At 46.4% G+C, this 19,541-nt stretch overlaps 1 protein-coding gene across 7 annotated transcripts in view; it reads left to right on the plus strand.

Annotated features, from left to right (window-relative positions):
• NTRK3 (neurotrophic receptor tyrosine kinase 3) overlaps positions 1–19,541 on the plus strand; it is a 342,122-nt gene that overhangs the window by 283,303 nt on the left and 39,278 nt on the right. For all 7 annotated transcript variants that reach the window (XM_032469115.1, XM_032469111.1, XM_032469113.1 and 4 more), the window contains 2 exons: positions 5,169–5,341; positions 7,775–8,018. In XM_032469115.1, coding sequence (XP_032325006.1) covers positions 5,169–5,341; positions 7,775–8,018 — 417 coding nt within the window. The remainder of the gene's footprint in view (positions 1–5,168; positions 5,342–7,774; positions 8,019–19,541) is intronic.

Consider the following 19,541-nt stretch of genomic DNA (forward strand, 5'->3'; position numbering starts at 1 on the left):
AGGAGGAGAAAGGGATGACGATTGAGATGATGACGATGGTGATACCATCTAACAGGAAACAGTTATTAGGGTGCTCACAATACAGCAGGCTTGGCTGTAAGTGATGTGTACAGATTAATGTTTGTTCTCACAGGAACCCTTAGAGCTCGGCGCTGTCACTCTCCCCATTTTACAGAGGAGAACACTGAGGCACACAGAGAGATGAAGCAATTGGTCCATGGTCCCACAGCGAATCAGTGGAAGAGTCGCATTCAAATCCAGGCAGCCACTTTCCTTCACAGATGAGGGAATGAGACCCTCGTCACTGCTTTTCCTGTTTCCCCCCTCTCTCCATGCTCTGTTCTGAGTGAACCTCAGCATGTTTTCAAATTTATGAATTCTTATGGTTTTATCTAGTGTAGAGTTTGTCTCATGGAGGTTTTTTTCTCAACGTCAGTGACCATATGATTTATTTCCAGGATATCTAATTGGTTCTTAATTTTATTGTTATCTTAATTTTATTTCTCTCTGGGTTTTTTTTTTTTCTGCATACCTCCTTGGTTTTCTTAAAACTAATTATTTCTTTACTCTCTTTGAGTGTTTACTTACTCTAATATCTTTATCAGCCTATTCCTATAAAATTAATTTTATCAGCAGGAAATTTACATCCTACTTATTAATAATTTTAATCATTTGGATTTAGCATTGTATTTCTTCTGGTATGTCTGAACTTCAGCTCTTGGGTTCCTTTTCATCTGGAGGGTTGTTTTGTTTTAGTTTTGGGTGTTCGTGGCGTCCAGTTTCAGTTACTTTAAGTTGGAGCTGGAACTTAAAGCATTTGTGAAATGAACTAAATGCAGGATCTCAGGTTTTTACTATTTTTGCAGTTTTTAAAGCAGATTTTCCTCCCCCTCTTAACACTTTTTAACTATTGACTTTTAGCAAGTCTTTCTAAAGTATTCATTCCTAGTTTCTATAAAAGCACCCCACTTTTTGCTCTCATGTTACATTGGTTTCTATGACATTTCATTCTATTAAGGGATGACATTTACAGGCTTAACTGTTATAAGTGAATTTGAGAACAATCACAACTGACTCTTAGTAAGCTTTTCTTCAGGGCAGAAGTATCTCTCTGGGTATCCAACCAGCACTGAATGTTCAGGGTATAATGGACAACAGTCACTCAGCTCTGCAGAAGTGATGGACAATACCAGCTAATATGGCCAGTCCATTGCATACACATGCCTTAGTTGAGAGTGTTTCTGGCCAAAAGAACAGCATGTGCAAAGGCCCTGAGGTAGGCAAAAGCTTGGAAGGTACAGAGAACAGAAAAACTTGTGAGACAAAAGTGTAATGGATGAGAGGGAGGGTGTGTATAGAGGAGAAGAGGCAGAGAGAGATGGGAAGAGTAGACATTTAGAGCTCATGACTGTGTTAAGGAGTTTGGACTTTATCCTAAAAACAATGGAAAGCCACTGGCCAGTTTTAAGCAAGGAAGACAGATGAGAGAAGGGCACCTGGGTATGTAATAACTGCCCATCTTCCTCCCTCATAAAGTTGTCTGGGAGTCTCAACAGGGAGAAGTGACAATGGATTTTGAGAGACTGAGAGAAAGGTGATTTTCCTACTTGAAAAGGATTGTTTGGTGTGTGTGTATGTGTATGTGTGTTTGAACACTCGAGAGTTTGCCAGTTCAGGAATGTGTGTATCTCTGCACATGTAATAAAAATGGGTTTCAGTATATTAATAAAATCTGAAACTGAATAGCCGCAAAATATCTGCCCCCAATAAAAGAAAAGGGAAATGGGAGGCAGACTGGACAATGTCCCGAGACTGGACAAGATGACGTGAAATGACTCTGAAGGAGTTGGGAGCTGTGGAGAAATTTGAATATTCTTACCAACTAGACGGCTTCCCTCCCATCTGACTAAACAGCCCCATTGAAACCCAGAGCTGGGAGGTGGACCTGAGACCTGTTGTATGTAGAAGGGAGACCAGAAAGGGCAATATCTTCAAAATTTGGAGGAATAAGAAGGAGACGGAAGGGCAAATCCCACATCTCCTCTTTGCTCTCTGGATACCACGTGAAGGGCCTGGCCAGGAACCTCGCTGGCTTCAGAGCCCCCTTGGCAAGCCCCAGCTCCCTGCAGCAACAGTTGGCAGCCACAAGGAGCACCAGTCCTGTCCCATGTCACTGACTGGTGACCCGTTTTGAAGTTTCGCAGCCCGAAGAAGATGTTGAGTGTGAACTCCACTGAGAGGGGCACGAGAGTCTCTGGGCTGGTTTTCCTCCTCAAGATTCTTCTCCTGCCATCTCTGACCCAGTTGCACCAATCCCTGGGGACATGGGTCATTTGCAGCTCTAGACCCCAGCTCCAGACCCCAGTTGTCACAACAGACCGCTTGCCAATGACACAGGAACTTCAGGCTGAACCCAGGAGCTGGAAAGCCCATTATGAAGACTAAACTATGTGGAAAGACTAAAAGAGACAGCAGTTCCTTTGTGCCCCATCTCCCAAATGCGGAACTCATCTCTGCCCTGCAGAGGAGGTTGCCAGTCCTGCGGACGCTGCCTGGCACTGCTTGAGAGCTTGCTATGGACATATCCAATGGCTGCCATTGGCTGGCTGGACGGTGCAGAATGATTTACAGAGATGGAGAGAGGCCATTTGGCTGGCCCCAAATTTGATCTACTTTTCCCTCTCATAAATCCAGCGTTCACATAAATCTTTGTATTCTCTCATCCCACCCATGCTGGGTTCCCTTTCTTTTTTCCTTCTTACTCTTCATGAAAATAAATAAATCACTGGCAGTCGTCCTATGTCCACGTCCCGGCCCATGCAGCTCATGAGCGAGGTCACCCTAGGAGGCTCACTCTCACCATGACACTCTGCCCTCTTCCTCCCATAGCAAGAAGGCTTTGCAGACATCTTTGTGCTGGTTGGAGGTGGACACACGGCAGCCTATGCCTTTGTGGCTGGGTAGCTTTTCTGAGAAGGCAGCCAGGGCAAAAGTGGAAAACCCGCGAGATCAGAGCTGGTGCGAATCAGCAATGGGCCAGCGGACATTCCACTTTCCTTCTGGCCTTGACCTGCCCTGTAAGCCTGGCGTCCTTGCCTGGCCCAGCCACTCTGTTGGCAACTCACACTCCTTGCCTTTGCTGACCCTCTCCTCTGTACTTCCACATCTTTTAATGCCTGTGCCCACCATTCCTTTGGGGACCTGCCTCGTGACTAATTCGGTTGATAAATTAATTCAAGCAGGCGTGTTGGACAGGAAAGTATCCTGAGCTCCAGACTCAAGCTATTACTTCTTGCGTGATCTTTGGCAAATCGGTTTTCTGTTCTGAGCCTCAGTTTTCTCACCTGTAAAATGGGAAATCTCTCTTAGATGACTGCCAACATTATGGTCAACAGGAGAATCATTTAATTAAATGTGGTTTTGGTGAAACCTCCAAATTTTGAAAAGAATGAGAGGTGGTGCTTGTTGAAGTTGGAGTGGGGCTTGACTGCTGGCTGAGAGACCACGGCCCGAGAGGCATTGACATTGAGCTTTGGGTCTCCAAAGAAGCCCGGCAACAAGAGATTGCTGAGGTCCGATTTAACTCTAGCTTCTGTCATTTAAGATGTGTGAATGTGTGCTGACTCCCAGACAGGGCTGGGCCTCAGTTTTTCCCACTCCAGAAATGAGCAGGTGGAAGCAGCTGATATCTAGGGCCCTTTAAATGCCACGAGTCCATCATCTCTAATGTATGCCACTGACTGATGGAGGTTTGATGGGTCCCCAAGATACAGGTTTTGCACATTCACCTTCCTGCAGTGCTGTCAGCCAAAGTTGCCCGGTGGATTTCAGTGAATGGGGGTTGCGGACACAAAAGGAAGATCCTGGCTAGGGAGGCTTTCCCAGTAGCAGCGTTATCTACAGGGGAGGTGAGTCTGGCCTAAATAACCAGGAAAGCCCAGATACCTGGCCGAGGGAATGCAAACCAACCTCCTGTCTAGACTTTCACTACCCTGAAAATGGCACATGAACGTCACACTCATTCCCTCATTGCCTTGTGTCTTGTCTATCGAGGTTACTAAACTGTGTCATTTAAAGCAAGTGGATGTTTGGCTCTGTTTGCCTTCTGACCTCATGGGGAGGGTGAGGAAGGCTGAAGACGTGTGAGCTCACCTGCCCAGGCTGCTCCTCCTGCAGAAAGTGACCGTCCCTTTCACAGTTCATCATTCACCCTCCAACCTGGCTGTGTCCCCATGGCAGTGCCCTATTCAGAGTTCCCTTGGGTGTGGTCTGGTTTCACTATCTTTTCTGATCCAGAAAGTCCACATTCACTGACACCACTTGCGACCATTGCTCTTCTGTTTGTCTTCCAGGCCCCAGGGCAAGTGGCCTTCTGGTGCTTCCTCCTCACACCAGGGCCTCCCACTCCCACAGGGGCCGAGCTGTGACATTTCCGCGGCCACCAGATGCCCACCCTACCCTGGGGCTTGGTGATCCTTTACCAGGTCCTGATTCTGGATGTGTCCTAAGTCTTCTGCTGACTAACTGCCATTCCCACAAGCTGTAGTCCCACTTAGCCCTCAATGCTCCCTTCAGCTCCCTGCGAGAAGGACACAAATGCCTTCTAGAAGCCGAAATGTTCATGTTTCTTTGCAAATACACACTGTTTCCCAATCTAAAATCAAAGGATAGAAAGAGCAAGGAACCTTAATTACGTTGTTGGCCTGATTTCGGTTGGGCTATGGCAGAGGCTAATTTACAAAGTTAATGCAATTGGGACAATGATTTCCCCTCTGTGTGTTTTAGCTGTGAGGCCATTTTTTCGAGGAAACCTTAGGGGCAAGGGCCTTTGTCAGGCCTTCCACCTCACAGCTTCCTCCCTCCGCCGTCCACACTGATCTCTGAGGAAGCTCTGAGCTGAACAAAGTTCGAAATCACTGGCTGGAGGGTGGGACGCGGGGGTCAGAAAGCTGGAATCTGTTTCTACAAGGATCAGCACACTGAGAGAAGGAGAAGTCAGGCCTGGCTGCTGTGAAATTAGCCTCTTGGTCTTTAAACCCCGATTATGAGCTTATTTCGTGGGAATCAGCATTGTGTTTATTATGGGCACCAGGTTTCTTCCCAGGAGGGGAATGGACAAAACCCTGCCCTCCAGCTGCTAAAAATCCAATGTCCTGTGTTGTCTCCAGGCCCTGAAGGACCCCACCCTGGCTGCCCGGAAGGATTTCCAGAGGGAGGCTGAGCTGCTCACCAACCTGCAGCACGAACACATCGTCAAGTTCTATGGGGTGTGTGGTGATGGGGACCCCCTCATCATGGTCTTTGAGTACATGAAGCATGGGGATCTGAACAAGTTCCTCAGGTAAGCAGGGATTGCCATCCGCACCCCTGGCCCCCACTGAACCCCTGGGGTTCTCTAGAGCCAGAAGTCCTTTTGCTCCTCTGAGCACTTATGTCTGGGGATTCGAAATGAGAAATAAGCTTTCGTTCTGCATTCCCTCCAGAGCAGTTGGACTCAGGCCTTCCTAGGGGGACAGCTGAGGATGCTATGAAAAGTAACCTGCACATTCTTCCTGATACTCAGGTGGACTGAGAAGAAGGACAGGGTCTGGAATTGGTCCAGGGAGGAAGTCCAGAGGGCCTGCCGGCCTGTAACTTCAACTCCACGATTCTAGGTCTAACCCTTCTGCTGATGCAGTGAATAGCTTTCTGACTTTGTGCCTTACGTGCTCAGATGTGGAGGGAGCAGGCGTGTGTGAGGGCCTGTGGAATCTAGGGTCCCAGGAAGCACATTGAACACTCAGACTCTGGACGCTTTTAGAGTGTGGTTTTTGCCACAACCAGCTTTTGAAACCTACTGCTGAGAATGAGATTTCCAGAGCTCAAATGTGGGTTCGGGTAAACTCAAGCGTGCTCACCAAAACTCAGTGAGCATCTCCTTGAAGTGGGGCATTCAGTCGAGTGCTGTGGTTTTGAGGAGGGAGTGGAAAAGTTGGTAGCAAGTTTCCCAAAACAGCCCTTCGAGGAATTGAAAGTATCTGTAGAATGTTCTAAAACCTCCTGAACTTGGTTTCACAATGAAATTTGCTCCTTTCCTCGAGAACTGAGTCTTGAGCATAAGACAGCCTTGGGTTCATAGCCTGGATTTATCAGGTCTTAGTGATGTAACCTGGAGCAATTATTAAACCTTACTTCTCTCTCCTGAAAACAAGACTACTAAGAACTGCTTCACAGGTTGGTTGTTGCGAGTATTCAATGACTATTTGTCTAGCGCTTGGACAAGTTTCCCACGTCGCTGGGTGTCCAGTTGATGGTAGCTACTATTAAAATTATCACACTGATTATTTTATGTGAACTGTGAACTGTGGCAGTTCCTGATACAGGCAGCATCCTTTCTCAGTGTTCAGGAGCTTTCTCTCCCTGGGCTTCCCTGCCCCTGAGGTCAGAGGGACATGGTCCGTTTTCCCCCATGCCCTTCCCATAGATTTAGCGATGCCTTCAGCCCCTCAAGGGTAAAGAGAGGTCCTGGGGGCTGCTGTGTCCCACTGCCATGCCCGCTGTGAGGGAAGAGGAAGAAAAAGGAGAAGCGAGTAGAAGGCCCCTCCCACTCTTGCATCCCCCAGTTGGTGGGTCTTAGGGGCAGGCTGCCGGCCACTCTCCCAGCAACAGGAGTGGGGCTTGTCTGCTGATTCCTCTTCTTCCTGAGCTGATATAGTAGCCGTCCTTAGGCGGCATGAGGTAGGCAGAGCCCACAGGAGATAATAAAGTGAACGTGTTTATATTTAACGGGACTTTTCAGTGGAAATTGGAAAAGCAGTAAAGCAGGCCGAGGCCTGTCTGTACACCAGGGCTCCCTAGCTCACAATTTCCCTGGCTCACAAATAAGGGTCCTGGGTGTGGTTACGGCTCACTGCGCTTTCAGGGGAAAAGAGTGCACACGAACAGTGACTGATACAACAGGGCAAGGTGTTAGGATAACAAATCTGGGCCTTGATTTGGGATGGAGGGGTGCTGTGGCTTCCCTGGCCTCTGCCTTGGGGTCACAGGGTGTCCTCCTCCTGTCCAGCCGTTAATAGAAGTTACCCAAGCCTCGGCAGTATGGTGCAGAGGTGAGGAGTGTGGACTGAAGAGTGTTGCTACCCAGAGTGTGGACTGCATCAGCTCGGGAAGCGCTAGCAACTGGGAGCTTGTGGGAAATGCAAATGAGTGAGCTCTGCCTAGCCAGTCAGAATCATAGGGGGTGGGGCCCAGGAACCAGCATTTAACAAACCCTCTGGCTGCTCCCTGACGTTTAAAGCTCTCCTCCAGAGCCACGTGTCACCCATGTGGCCACTCTGGGACCTCTGGGACTGGCCTGGTGATCTGATCAATTTGTGCCTCAGTTTCCTTATGTCAAAATTGGGGTGGGAAGTTTAAGTGAATATTTAAGATACTTAGAGTGGTGTGTGGAACGCAGTAAGGGCTGTGTCAGAGTTAGTGTTGTTTTGGCAGTTATCCTACAGTAGACACTAGAACCTGAGGAGCCCTTGGATGGCAATAAAACACCTAAAAGAGTAGGTTTACTTCCTGATTCATTAAAGCGTGTCTGCTGTCGTCTTAGTTGGAATCTGGTTGCAGAGCCTCACCCATATCCACACTCACATAATGTAGTTTTGGGTGGAGAGAAATAAGCCGTAAGTAGGCTAAGAAAGATTTCATTCATTTCTGTGGTACATTCCAGGGAACAGGGAATCCAAAAGGCGTTTCCCTTTGATCTGCTGAATTCTCTCTGCCCTCTCACCTCCCCCCTCAACAGGGCCCATGGGCCAGATGCAATGATCCTTGTGGACGGGCAGCCACGCCAGGCAAAAGGCGAGCTGGGGCTCTCCCAGATGCTCCACATTGCCAGTCAGATTGCCTCTGGCATGGTGTACCTGGCTTCCCAGCACTTTGTGCACCGTGACCTGGCCACCAGGAACTGCCTGGTGGGAGCCAACCTGCTGGTGAAGATTGGCGACTTCGGCATGTCCAGAGACGTCTACAGCACGGACTACTACAGGGTAAGGTGGCTTTTCCAGATGCAGTGATGGGTGGCAGAGCTGGCACCTTACTCACATGTCTTTGTCATCATCCATTAACCCTGTCACTCTAGAGCACACACACGCACACCTGTGCCCAGACATACACTTGACGGGTATCCTTTGGCCACTCCTTTATCTCAACATACCTGTTAATTATTCTCTTGAGAGCTCGCTCCTCCCTCCCACCTGGACAGGGATGCTCAGCTGTATCCTTACATTGCAGTGACATGCGCATTGTGTTCTTACCTCCATCAGTACTCATTCTTCATGCAAACAGATACAGAAATATATATGTATATGTATATACATATATATGTATATACATCCCCAAATGCACACATGGACAAGCTCAGTTTTGTGCTACATTTTAACATCTTTCAGCTCAGTTCCCTCTCCAGCCTCACCCGCAATACATTTTATTCTTTACAGTTACCTGGTGACCATACAGGCTTGTTTTCAAAGGTAGATCTTGATAAGAAGTCAGCGGCCAGCATAAAGTCACAAAAATGGTTAATGCATTGCTGAGCAGAATTATCCAAATGGCTTAGAAAAGATGAGGGGAGGAAGCAGGTTATTGTTGCCAAGTCTAGAGAAAGGAGGTGCAGATGGGCCTTAGCAAAAGATTTTTTTTTCTTTTTTTCTTTTTTTGACTTTTTTTTTTATTGAAGTAGAGTCAGTGTACAATGTTGTGTCAGTTTCAGAAAGGTTTTTGATTGTAGGAGGGCACGTCACCTTCGATTTTACTTCTTTACAGCTGTCTACTTTATGGTAATAAGTGTCTTATTTGGCTTCCCCCATTTTTTTCCCTATGTGTTTGGGAACCATCTTCCCATGGATCATGGGGTGGTTCTGACAGTGTTATTATCGCCAGGGAAAGGAAGGGTGGGCATGAGGGTCAGCTATCCCCAAAAGGGGAAATATGGATGCTACCTGAGATACAGAGGTAGGATAACTCCTGCAAATTGAGTGGGAGGCCAATGCCTCAAAAATATGGAAGATTTACTTCGGGGACTTTGAATGGGGGAGTTTGGATGGGTGATAGAAGCAGAGGCTGGGACAATGTTTTGGAGGTCGAGAGACATGGCTTTGTGCCTGGATGTACAAAGACATCTTCTTTGTACATTCTTATATTTCTTGATTCCGATTTAAAAGAGAGAGAGGAGGAAAAGATCACATCTCGGAACGATGCTGCTTTGCCCTTGCTGGAACAGCTGGGGACTGCCGCTCTTCACTCTGGGGACAGCTACAAGGAGCAAATCCATCTCATTTCTGTGGGCTCCGGGGCAAACTGAATTCAAGGAAGAAAGAGTGAGGGGGGAAGATGTTCACACTCCAGGTATCCACAGTTCCCTTTTCGTGAGTTCTAAGCCAGGCGTCAGCTGAGGCCAGCTGACTTGAAAATGCATGTCTTTGGTCCCAAGAAAGTATGAAATTAAGAGGGGGTAACTATTGCACTGAAAACAGCCTGCATGTTCCTCTGATAGTGGGTACATGTTAGACTCTGATTCAAAGAGCAGCTTGCATTGTATCTTCATGTTCAATTCAGTTGCTCACAACGTCCTAGAGTAAACACAGCTCCCTTCCTCCCCTTCTGCAAAGTAAAAGGCAGAAGCAGACTTGCTTGAAGTCATGTCAGAAATAAACTGTGAAGTCTTATTATCCGTATTGCAAGACATCAAGCTGACAAGGGAATTCTGTACTGGGGCCCAATCTTATCTTTGTTCACATCCTAACACCACCGTTAGCAGCCATGGGAACTCAATGCACTTTCCTGAAACCTCTATTTAATTTCCCAGTTTTTAATATGAGGCAATCTCTCAATTGGGCTATTTTGATGTTAAGCAAGTTAATTTGTGTACAGAGCCTGGAATACACTACTTACTGGGCAAACTATTGTTTACATTATTTTCATTAGTCCCTTTCACACTCAAAGCAGAAGAACCTCAGGGGTAATCTGATTTCCTGATATAAGTCAGGAAATTTCCTAAGTCAGAGAGAAGGACCTCCTGACCACTGGAAAATAAACTGGGATCATGCCGCTGCCCCAGAGGAAGAGAGTCTTTAAGTTGGCTGCCTCTGGAAAACTTTCTTCCTAAGGTTTCAACTTAGATGGAAATACTGGGTCATCAGTTCTTGCCTGTTCTGGGCAGTGTTTATATGGCCCTGCTCATGAGTCTGAGCACTGAGCCCATGTTCAGGTGATTTATGAAAGATCTATTTGTTTGGTACACCAGCTGAGGCTCTGGGGGGAATGCAGTGATTTATTAGAGAGGAAGAATGCTGAAGGAGTCTCTCTGTAAGCCAACACCCTGGACGGTTCACACCTCTCTGCCACTGTACATCGCTGAAATCTGCTGGGCTTCGGAGTTTGCTGGTTCTGGTACCTAATGCAGCTAAATGCAGATAATTCAGGGGTGTGTGTGTGTGTGTGTGTGTGTGTGTGTTTGTGTGTATGTGTGTGTGTGTTTGCTTATCTGCCCAGCGTAGATTCCAGAGTGTCTATATGAGAACAGGAGGAGAGGTGGAAATAAACTCCTCCTTATATTCTTTCTTTTTTAATTTCTTAAGACAAAGAGATGCCATCTGGCTCACGCACGGGTGACATGAAAATGATGTACAAAGGTGAACTGCCTAATTTCCTTTACGCACTTAGAGAGAGAAAACAAACATCTCAGAGTGAATGCCAGAGCGAATGCCAGAGCGATTTGTTCTCTCTTCTTAAGACTCTGCCCCGTGACAGATTCCTTTCCCTTGCATAGGTCACTGACTTGACACTTCTGAGATTGCCTTTAAACTAGCTTTCACAAGGGCAGGTTTGGGGTACCATTATATCGTTCTCAGAGTATCAGACAACACTACGTACAAGTTCAGAGGTCAAATCTGGACTTAAAGAAAGTTTTGAGAGCCCTGAAGAAGAAGAGGTTGGGGTTCCAGAACAGAAACATTTCCAGACGTTTTGATTGGGAGTGGGGGTGGTATGCTGAGATACAGGATGGACCCGGGTAGAGGGGATTGGTGCTCTGATCGACTGATGCAGAGGGCCAGGCGTGTGCCTTCCTGTTCACCAGCCATCCTCTGTGCCTAGCACAGGACCTAGGATTTGGCAGATACCCAGTGAAAATATGAATGAATGAAGCCAGAATGGGAATTCAGAGTTAGGCAGAAAGTGGATTAGGACAGACCAAGAGGGGCCTGAATAGGCAAACAGATGCCCTCTTAGGTGAGGTGAGTCCTTGGAGGTGATGTGGGGCATCCACTGTAAAAGCAGTATCTGGAGGAAACGGGTGGGTGGTGATTTGGGTCAGGGATGACTCACTTAAGGATGGAGCCTTGGGAGGGAACGGGGCCAAGTGTCCAGGAAATAAGGAGGAAAAGTGTGTCTGAATCTTCCATAAGGAATATAAGGCCGGTTTGGTAGCTATTAGCAAGGCCTTGTGTTCTAAGCTGGAGATTGCAGTTCAGGGCTCCTGAGAACCCCTGGAAGGGATGATGGCAGTAACCCCTAGGATTAGGGAACAATTTAGAATAAGCTGATCCAACTAGTAGAGTATTTGATTGTATGGATGTCTTGTAGACCCCATGACAGTGCAGGCTCTTGGCCCCACACTGCCTGAGTTTGAATCTCAGCTCCTGTAATTCTTGGTTATACAACCCTGGGCAATTTATTTAAACTTTCTGTGCCCCCAACTGTAGAATGTGGCTAATACCCACTTCATATGTATTTTCCATAAGGAATAAGTGTTAATAAATAAAATACTCTTAGGATAACAAATGCTCGATAAATATTAATCATTGTTAATACTTTTGGATCTAAAACACAAATGTCATCCCCAATTCCAAAACAGGGAGGATTGTGTGAACCCTGAACAAGATTACCTGAGTGTATTAGTGAAGGTAGGCTGACCTCTGTAACAAGTAGATGCAAAAATATGTCATGCTTCCAAGAGAAATCAAAGCCTATTTCCAGGTCATGTAATAGTACGAGCAGGTGAACCTGTGGAAGGTGTAACCCTTCTCCAGGCGGTCATTCGGGCTGATGGAGGCCACCCTCTTCCTTGTGTGGTGTCCTTGGTCCCCCCAGGCATCCATCCTATTCCAGCCAGCCGGAGGGGAAACGGGCATGAAGGAATGCATGTAGTTAATGGGCCTGTAACTTCCCCTCATGGCAAGAACCCAGTCCCGTGCGTGGTCTCACTGTTTGTAAGGGAGGCTGAGAAACGGGTTATAGCTGTGTCTCCAGGTAGAAGAGAAGAACATGAGTTGTGATGAACAGCTGGCAACCTCTGCCACAGTATGAAGAAAAGCTCCTTACTCTTCCAACATTCCATCCCTACAGCATAGCATCCCATGTCTGATGATTTATCAGGGAAGTTAGGACAAGATAGCCTTCCTTTCGGCAGCTACTCCCATCCTGCACATAGAGGTGGTTATCCTGAGATGCCCCCTTTTATCTTCTCTCTGTAAGCTGGGTACCACATGACATTTGTAACCAGTGGGGACACTTGGCCTCACCTGCCGTCTTGAAGCTTTGGTTCATCCCCGTGGGAAACAAAAATCACACCCACAAGAAGATACATCCTGTGGATTGGGCGAGGAAAGGGGGAATGTTCTGAATCAAAGGGAGTCTAGGTAGTAGAAAAGAGACTACATTCAGGACAAAAACAAGGAAGAAATACAAACAGGAGCAGCTACCATTCCAAGTCCATGGTGGTGAAGGGGAAATCCAGAACATGCCTTCCTGCCGAAGCCTCCCAGAGCTGTTCAGAGCAGGGTCAGATCCTTGACTAAAAGCCCAGGTTCTCAGCTAGTAGAGGGTTCCTAAGATGGGTTTCAGGAACTCTAAGCCTTCCTAATATTGTCTGAATGATGTATGTGAGATCTTTTATTGTGGTTTTGGTTTTTCAGGGCTTAGAGCTTCCTAGAATCTTCCCAAAGACGTTGAGGGCTCATGGGCTCAATGGAAATGAGTTTCCTAGCATGTCAGTCCCAAGAGAATAAGACAGAGATCCAGAGACCGAGTAGGAGGAGGGAAGTCCCCTAATTAGTTAAATCAGGACGTGAGGTTAGACCGGGGCTGAGACTTGATCATACAACCTTTAAGGCTCCCCCTGGTTCTATGAGTAACAAGACGGCTGGCTGATGACTAAGCCACCTGACCTAGGAGCCTGGGCGCCTCAAAGTCTTGTTGACTACTGAATTCATCCTTGGCCTCAAGTAGGGAGAGCCCTTAGATAGAGACCGAGTGTTAGGGCAGAACTCTTGCTACTCATTTCTGCTTCTCTAGGTAGACAGATGCCCAGGAAAGGGTATGGATTTGGGCTGGAAAGCTATTGGGATTGTTACTCCAGTAGGTGTCCCACCGGTTGGAAACCTCAAGCAGAGCAAAGCAGGCAAGTTCCTCGCAGCTCCATTTATCTCCACCTGGGCAAGTGGCTGCCAGCCACCCTAAGAATCTTAAGTTCCTGCCTTTGAGGCCAAGAGTAGGGAAACCTGAAACCCTGCTTAACTGCCCGGGAAAGATCAGCAGTTGGACATACTGGTCCATGAGGGTTGCTGGCCCTGTTTAAAGAGGTTTAGCTGAACTCGTCCCTGTGGTTTCAGGCTTAGGTTTTCTTAGCAGACCCAGGCTCCGTGGTAGAAAAAGTGATTCTGACTATCAGAAGATACAGGCAAGCTGTCCAGTGGCCAGAGCCCAGTTACTGGGGCTGATCATTCCCTTGCTGTTTGGGGGAATATCCTATTGATTTGCTACTCATATTTCTATTTATCTGGAGAGAACAGTGAAGGAAGGTTTGTATTCCATTCCTGTGGAATATGATTTTCCCATTTCTTATTATTTTAAAAAATATATTTTTATTTCAGAGAGTAATTTTAGATTTACACAAAAGCTGCAAAGATAGTAGAGAGTTCCTATGTACCCTTCACCCAGTTTTCCGTACTGTTGACCATGGTTCATTTATCAAAACTGACACTGGTACAAATTATTAACTAAACTATGGCCTTTGTTTGGATTTTATCAGTTTTTTCACTAATAGCGTTTTCACTGCCCCTGGAGCCTCTCCAGAATGCCACACTGCTTAGCCAAATTGCTTTTCAAGGGCAGTGGGACTTCTGTGCTTGAAGCAGGGGTGAGGGGATCCACTGAACTATTGTATAGTCTCCTCTTTGGTCCTCTATGCCCCCAGGGCAACCCTTGATTCACTTTCAGGAGGCCCCAGGGTTCCACAATTCCTTGTGTTGTAGGAAGCAGGTGGATGGGCTATAAGAAGCTGCTGGGAACCCTATTTTGTGAGCAATGTATAACTCCAGACTCTTACAAGAATCTTTTAGGATCATACAGTCGTTAGCCGCCATCTTTAGATAGCAAGTAGATAGGGCTAGAGTTGACTTTCTCTGATAGAGCTTAGATTAGGAGGTTAGAGAAAGGCTTGGATTCCCAGTCCCTAAGCCATGTGTTTGTTCTTTTCTTCAGCTTTGGGAGAGGGTGCTCCTTGCTGACTGAGAGACACAGCTAGAACATAGGCATCTGGGCATGCTCAGAGTTTTAGTTGCCTGACTGTCTGCTGTAGGACTTGGTGCCACAGCACATACATCTTGAGTGGATTCTGGAAAACAACTTAAATGCTAAGACCTATTAAGCTGCACAAAGCTGCAGAGGGAATGAACACGGAGAAAGATGTAGGGGATAGATTTATGCTAATTACAGGTATTACAACCTGGTTTCCTTGATTAAAGCCAAAGGATTTGCACACCAATTATCTGCAAAATATCAGACATTTTGGAGTCCAAGTTTGATGTGATAGGCTTGCTTCTCAGGACATCTTGGTCTTAATGCCAACTCTGTGTCCATGTTGCTAGTTAGAGACTTCACTTTCATCTGTAAAATCTAGAGTTTGGATTCTGATTCCATAGTCTTTTTTAGGTTTTTTATTCGATGGTACTAAGTTTCATGTGTAATGACAAGTGAGTGGGAGGCTTGGTTTGCTCAAGGAGGGAGACAGGGCTGAAGATACAAGAATAAAGCCAAAGTCATCTCCAACAGTCTCTACTACTGCTCTGTCCACAGCTGTTCAATATCCAAGCTCCTTTTCCTCCTCCTGATAAAATAAAGCCTTCAGTTTTGAAATAGGTTCTCCCCACAATAGCTGGACCTAGTTTAGCGACTGAAATTAGCTTTCTGCTCTTCCCTCTTCTTCTTTTTTGAAATATTCAGCGTAATTGAACAAGAATCAGCCTGGTGGCAGAAAAATTACTGGGCAGACTTTAATGTTTTTCATTGATGTGAATTACCTGGATTCTTCTCTCCATCTCAACACTCTCAGACTTCCAACCTTCCTAGACCAGATTACGCTTAATTCCACCGCAGTGGTAGTGCAACTCCAGCGTTCCACAAAGTACAGAAGTGACTATAAGGTGGGATCGTGTTTTGAGCTCTAGAACACTCCAGCAGTTCAGTGTGGTGATGACTTGGAGAGGACATGATGACCAGGAGGTTGAGGTGCAAAAAAACAGGGCTCTAACAATGAGGTGAAGAAGTTATTTTGGGCATTTTCCCCCAGGGGCTTAAGAGTGCTAGTCCTGGGGAGTCCCCTCCCATCTTTGCTTGTGGGGTCTTGCCAACCTGTGACTAAGGTGGTGACTAGAATGTGGGACTAGAAGCAGGAAGTCTATGTTCAGTCCCTACCATGACTGTTGACATGGGATAAATACTTTTCTTGCCATGGACCTAAGTTTATCGTATGAAAAGTGGGCACTTTCTGTCTTCTTCCTTGTCTTGAAGCTTCTCAGCTCTGCCCAGGTGCTAGCCCACACCAGGGGCACTGTTTTCTGTCACCTCATGGAAACGTGGTTGAGGGCTTGACGGATATCTCGCAGCTTCATCTTTAAGTCCATTGATGGCGTCACTGCTCCTTTTCCTGGATGGGGCTTAAAGGTCTGGGTTCTGGTTCAGCTACTCACATACTTTTGGTGATATTGACTTTAGATTAATCGGTGTTCTCCACTCTCAACTCATAAGGTTGGGTTAGATGTATAGTTTTCTGACACAATATCTTTTCTTACAGCAGTAAAACTTTTTTGTCCAATGGACCCTTACAAGACAGAGATTCAATGGAGAGATAGATAGATAGGTAGATAGATAGATAGACAGACAGACAGACAGACAGACAGACAGACATAAAGCTGCTTTAAATGATTTGTAAGAAAAGGCGCCATGGCATTTGGTCAACTTGCCTGCCCCCGGTCATGGGGCTCTTGCATCACTTCTGTAGAGGGGCTTCCATGCTTTGCAGGGCTGACCATCAGGACCCCTTCAACAGGCTCCCCAGTTAAGATCCAGGGCAGATCTTATGTGTTCCAGTGACACCTAAAAGTGACAGTGGTGACAATAAGAATGGTAGCAGCAAGGAATTGGTGGATGAATAACTCTGCTTTTGAATCCCATCTAATTCTCCGGCCTCCTGTGGCTCCCTAGACGATCATGTAAGTGCTCACACTCAAACCAGCTGAAGGAGAAACACTCGCTTTACACGTGCGGATGGTGGGGCTCTGAGCTTTCACACCCTTAGTGCTCTGTCTGGAAAGGAGGAGGGTCTTCTGACACCTTCCAGAGAAGTAAGAGGTCAAGGATTATTCGCCTCCACTGTACAGATAAGCGTTAGAGAGGGTTGGTGATGTGTTCAAGACCTTGAGGTTCCTCAACAACAAAAATCGGTGTTAGAGCCTTAGGATGAGTGGTCCACTTTGTACACTTGCTAAACTCACCCACGCTGACTGATTTCCCCTTGTGCAAAAATCCCCTTGCCACTGAGAAGGTCCATGCATTGGGGACAAGGTTCAGTTCATTCACAAATTATGTGCAAGGATGAATAGAATGAATCGAGCATTTATATTCCCAAGGACATGACGTTTTCATAGGGAGTACAAAACGGGATGAAAATTTGTACTTCCATCATAGCATAATAGGATTACCAGATTCAAAAGTCCATGTAATTAGAGGGATGACTTGGGGTGGTCAGTGGGCTGAATTTTAGGAGGACAGTGCTGTCAGAGGGGTGAGCAAAGGAGTGAAAGTGGCTTTGAGGCAGGCAGGCTGGGAGAGTGCTCTAGAAGGGTGTGCCACTCAACTGGCCACCGCTGAGGACACGTGAAAGATGTGTGGAAGGACGGGACCACTGGTGGCTGGCTGCTCTTGAAAGGTGAACTGTTCAGACGTGGGTAGCTGAAAGACAGTCTCGGGAGTTTTCTCGTCTGTTTGAGTGTAAATGAGGCTGTGTGTGGACAGGTCATCAGGCGGTGGCGTGTAGGATAGACTGCTGGGAACTGAGGCCACTAAGGCGGGCCATGGCAACGGTCCAGGGATGAGGCGAGAAGGCCCTGTGCCCTGGTGGTAGCCGTGGAGTATGGAAGAGACGCCACAGGGACCAGCAGGGCCAGGAAAAGGTGAACTGAAGGCTAGGATCTGGAAACTCAAAGCCTCTTGCCATTTTTGGATCATAACCTTGAAAAAGAGTAACAGTGAAATTGACGGTCAGGGTGGATTTTTTTTTTTACAAATGCATCTTTCAGGCCACCTAGTCTATTCTGTGTCCCTAGAGTGTTAGCAACAGATGAACAAATGCCAAATCATTCAGTTTTAAAGACACATGAAGCTGGAAGGAGCCTTAAGTGTCATCTGTTTGACCCCTGTGGCCCCAGGCAGAATAGCTTCAGAATCATTCCAGACAGATGGTTTGCTCGCTCTGTTCCGGCGCATCTCCCGGAATCCCCCCAGGTTCCCCCGTATTCCTCCCAGCTGTGGCAAAGGGAAGCTATTATCAGTCAGAGATGTATCTTTTTCTTTCTAATTGGTAACACCCTTTGGAAGTGGGAAGTTCTCAGTTACGTCTAACCAGAACTCTACCTGCTGCAAGATAAGCCTCTTTTGTCCTATATCCTTAGAGGAGATAAACACGGTGTATATTATGAAACAGATATTCTAGCTCTCAGGATAATGCTCAGAAGAAGCTCAGTGACCAAAATGGCCTGGTGCTTTTCATCTGTAATTGGTTATATTTTATTTGCTACAAGGGGAATCAGTGGAATATAAATATCTCCCTCCTTTGACATGCCCAAAATTAATATCCTCTTTCTGAAAGCAGTTTCCAGTGGTCCCCAAAATTTGGTTTCATCTCCCTGTAACATTGAAATCTAGATGTTTTCTTTTGTCAGTGACAGTGGTGCAGGCATGGGATGGATGCTATCATAGTCAGCCTCAGCTCAATGGGGACCGATATTGGGGGGAAAAAAGGACAGGGAGAATTCTCATCAGAACGTGTCAAGAACTTGAGGCATGTTTATACTGGAACCCAACCTCAAGAAAGGAACAGGGAAGGCAGCAGCAAGAGGCCCCTGAATTGGATATTGATTCACTCTTTCCCTCTCTGCTCCTGGGGAGGGTGGGAATGGCAGCATCTTTATAACTTAACCGTGGCGAGAGTAAGAGACCCTGTTTGGGTTCCTCAAGTCTAAAGGATCCTTTTTTTCATGGCAAACTGAATATATAACATTTAAAGATCCATAAAATTCTATACAAATATCTTCTTTGCCAGCTATAATTAAGGTATTTGCATGTAAAGGGAACAGTGTGTTCCCCTGACTTCCTCCTGGTAGGGGATTGTATTTCTCTCATAATCCTCAAAGCCCAGGACTCTGTGATCCACCTGAGTCTAAACAGGAAGAGGAGGAGAAAGAAGCAGAGGACTGGGTCAATATAGCATTTGAAATTCAGAATTTTAAACAGTTTCTACTCCTGGTTGTTTATTTTTCAGGTTTAGCTAGTCCCACAGGACCAAGCCGAGGTGGGGATGGGGAAAACCCACAAGAAAGTGGGCAAAGTACCCACTAATTCTGGAGTCCCGGTACATAGATATTCCTTTAACTCCTGAGCTTCTGCTTATGAGCTATGTGACCTTAGGAAGTTTTCTTAAATTCTCTAACCCTTGGATCCTCATCTGAAAAATGAGAGCAATTTCTTCTTTTGTACGGATTAAATAAGATAATGTATGCAAATTACTTGGTGCCTATTAGGCACTCAATAGATGGTAATTATTATTCTGTGTAAGTGAATAAGGTAGAAATTATGTACAGATCTTCCTCGACTTACCATGGGGTTACGTCTCGATAAACACATCGTAAGTTGAAAATATCATTAACTCGAAGATGCATTTAATATACCTAAACTATGGAACGTCATAGCGTAGCCTCGCCTGCCTCAAACGTGCTCAGAACACTTACATTAGCCTACAGTTGGGCAACATCATCCAGCAGAGCTGTTGTATAATGAAGTGTTGAATCTCTCATGTAATATATTGACCACTATACTGAAAGGGGACAACGGAAGGGTTGCATGTGTACAGAATGGTTATAGGTGTATCTCATGGCTGACTTGGGAGCTGAGTTTCGCTGCCACTGCCCAGCATCACGAGAGCATCGAGCTGCGTATCACTAGCCCAGGAGAAGATC

This window comes from Camelus ferus, chromosome 27, assembly GCF_009834535.1.
Source record: "Camelus ferus isolate YT-003-E chromosome 27, BCGSAC_Cfer_1.0, whole genome shotgun sequence".
Taxonomy (NCBI): domain Eukaryota; kingdom Metazoa; phylum Chordata; class Mammalia; order Artiodactyla; family Camelidae; genus Camelus; species Camelus ferus.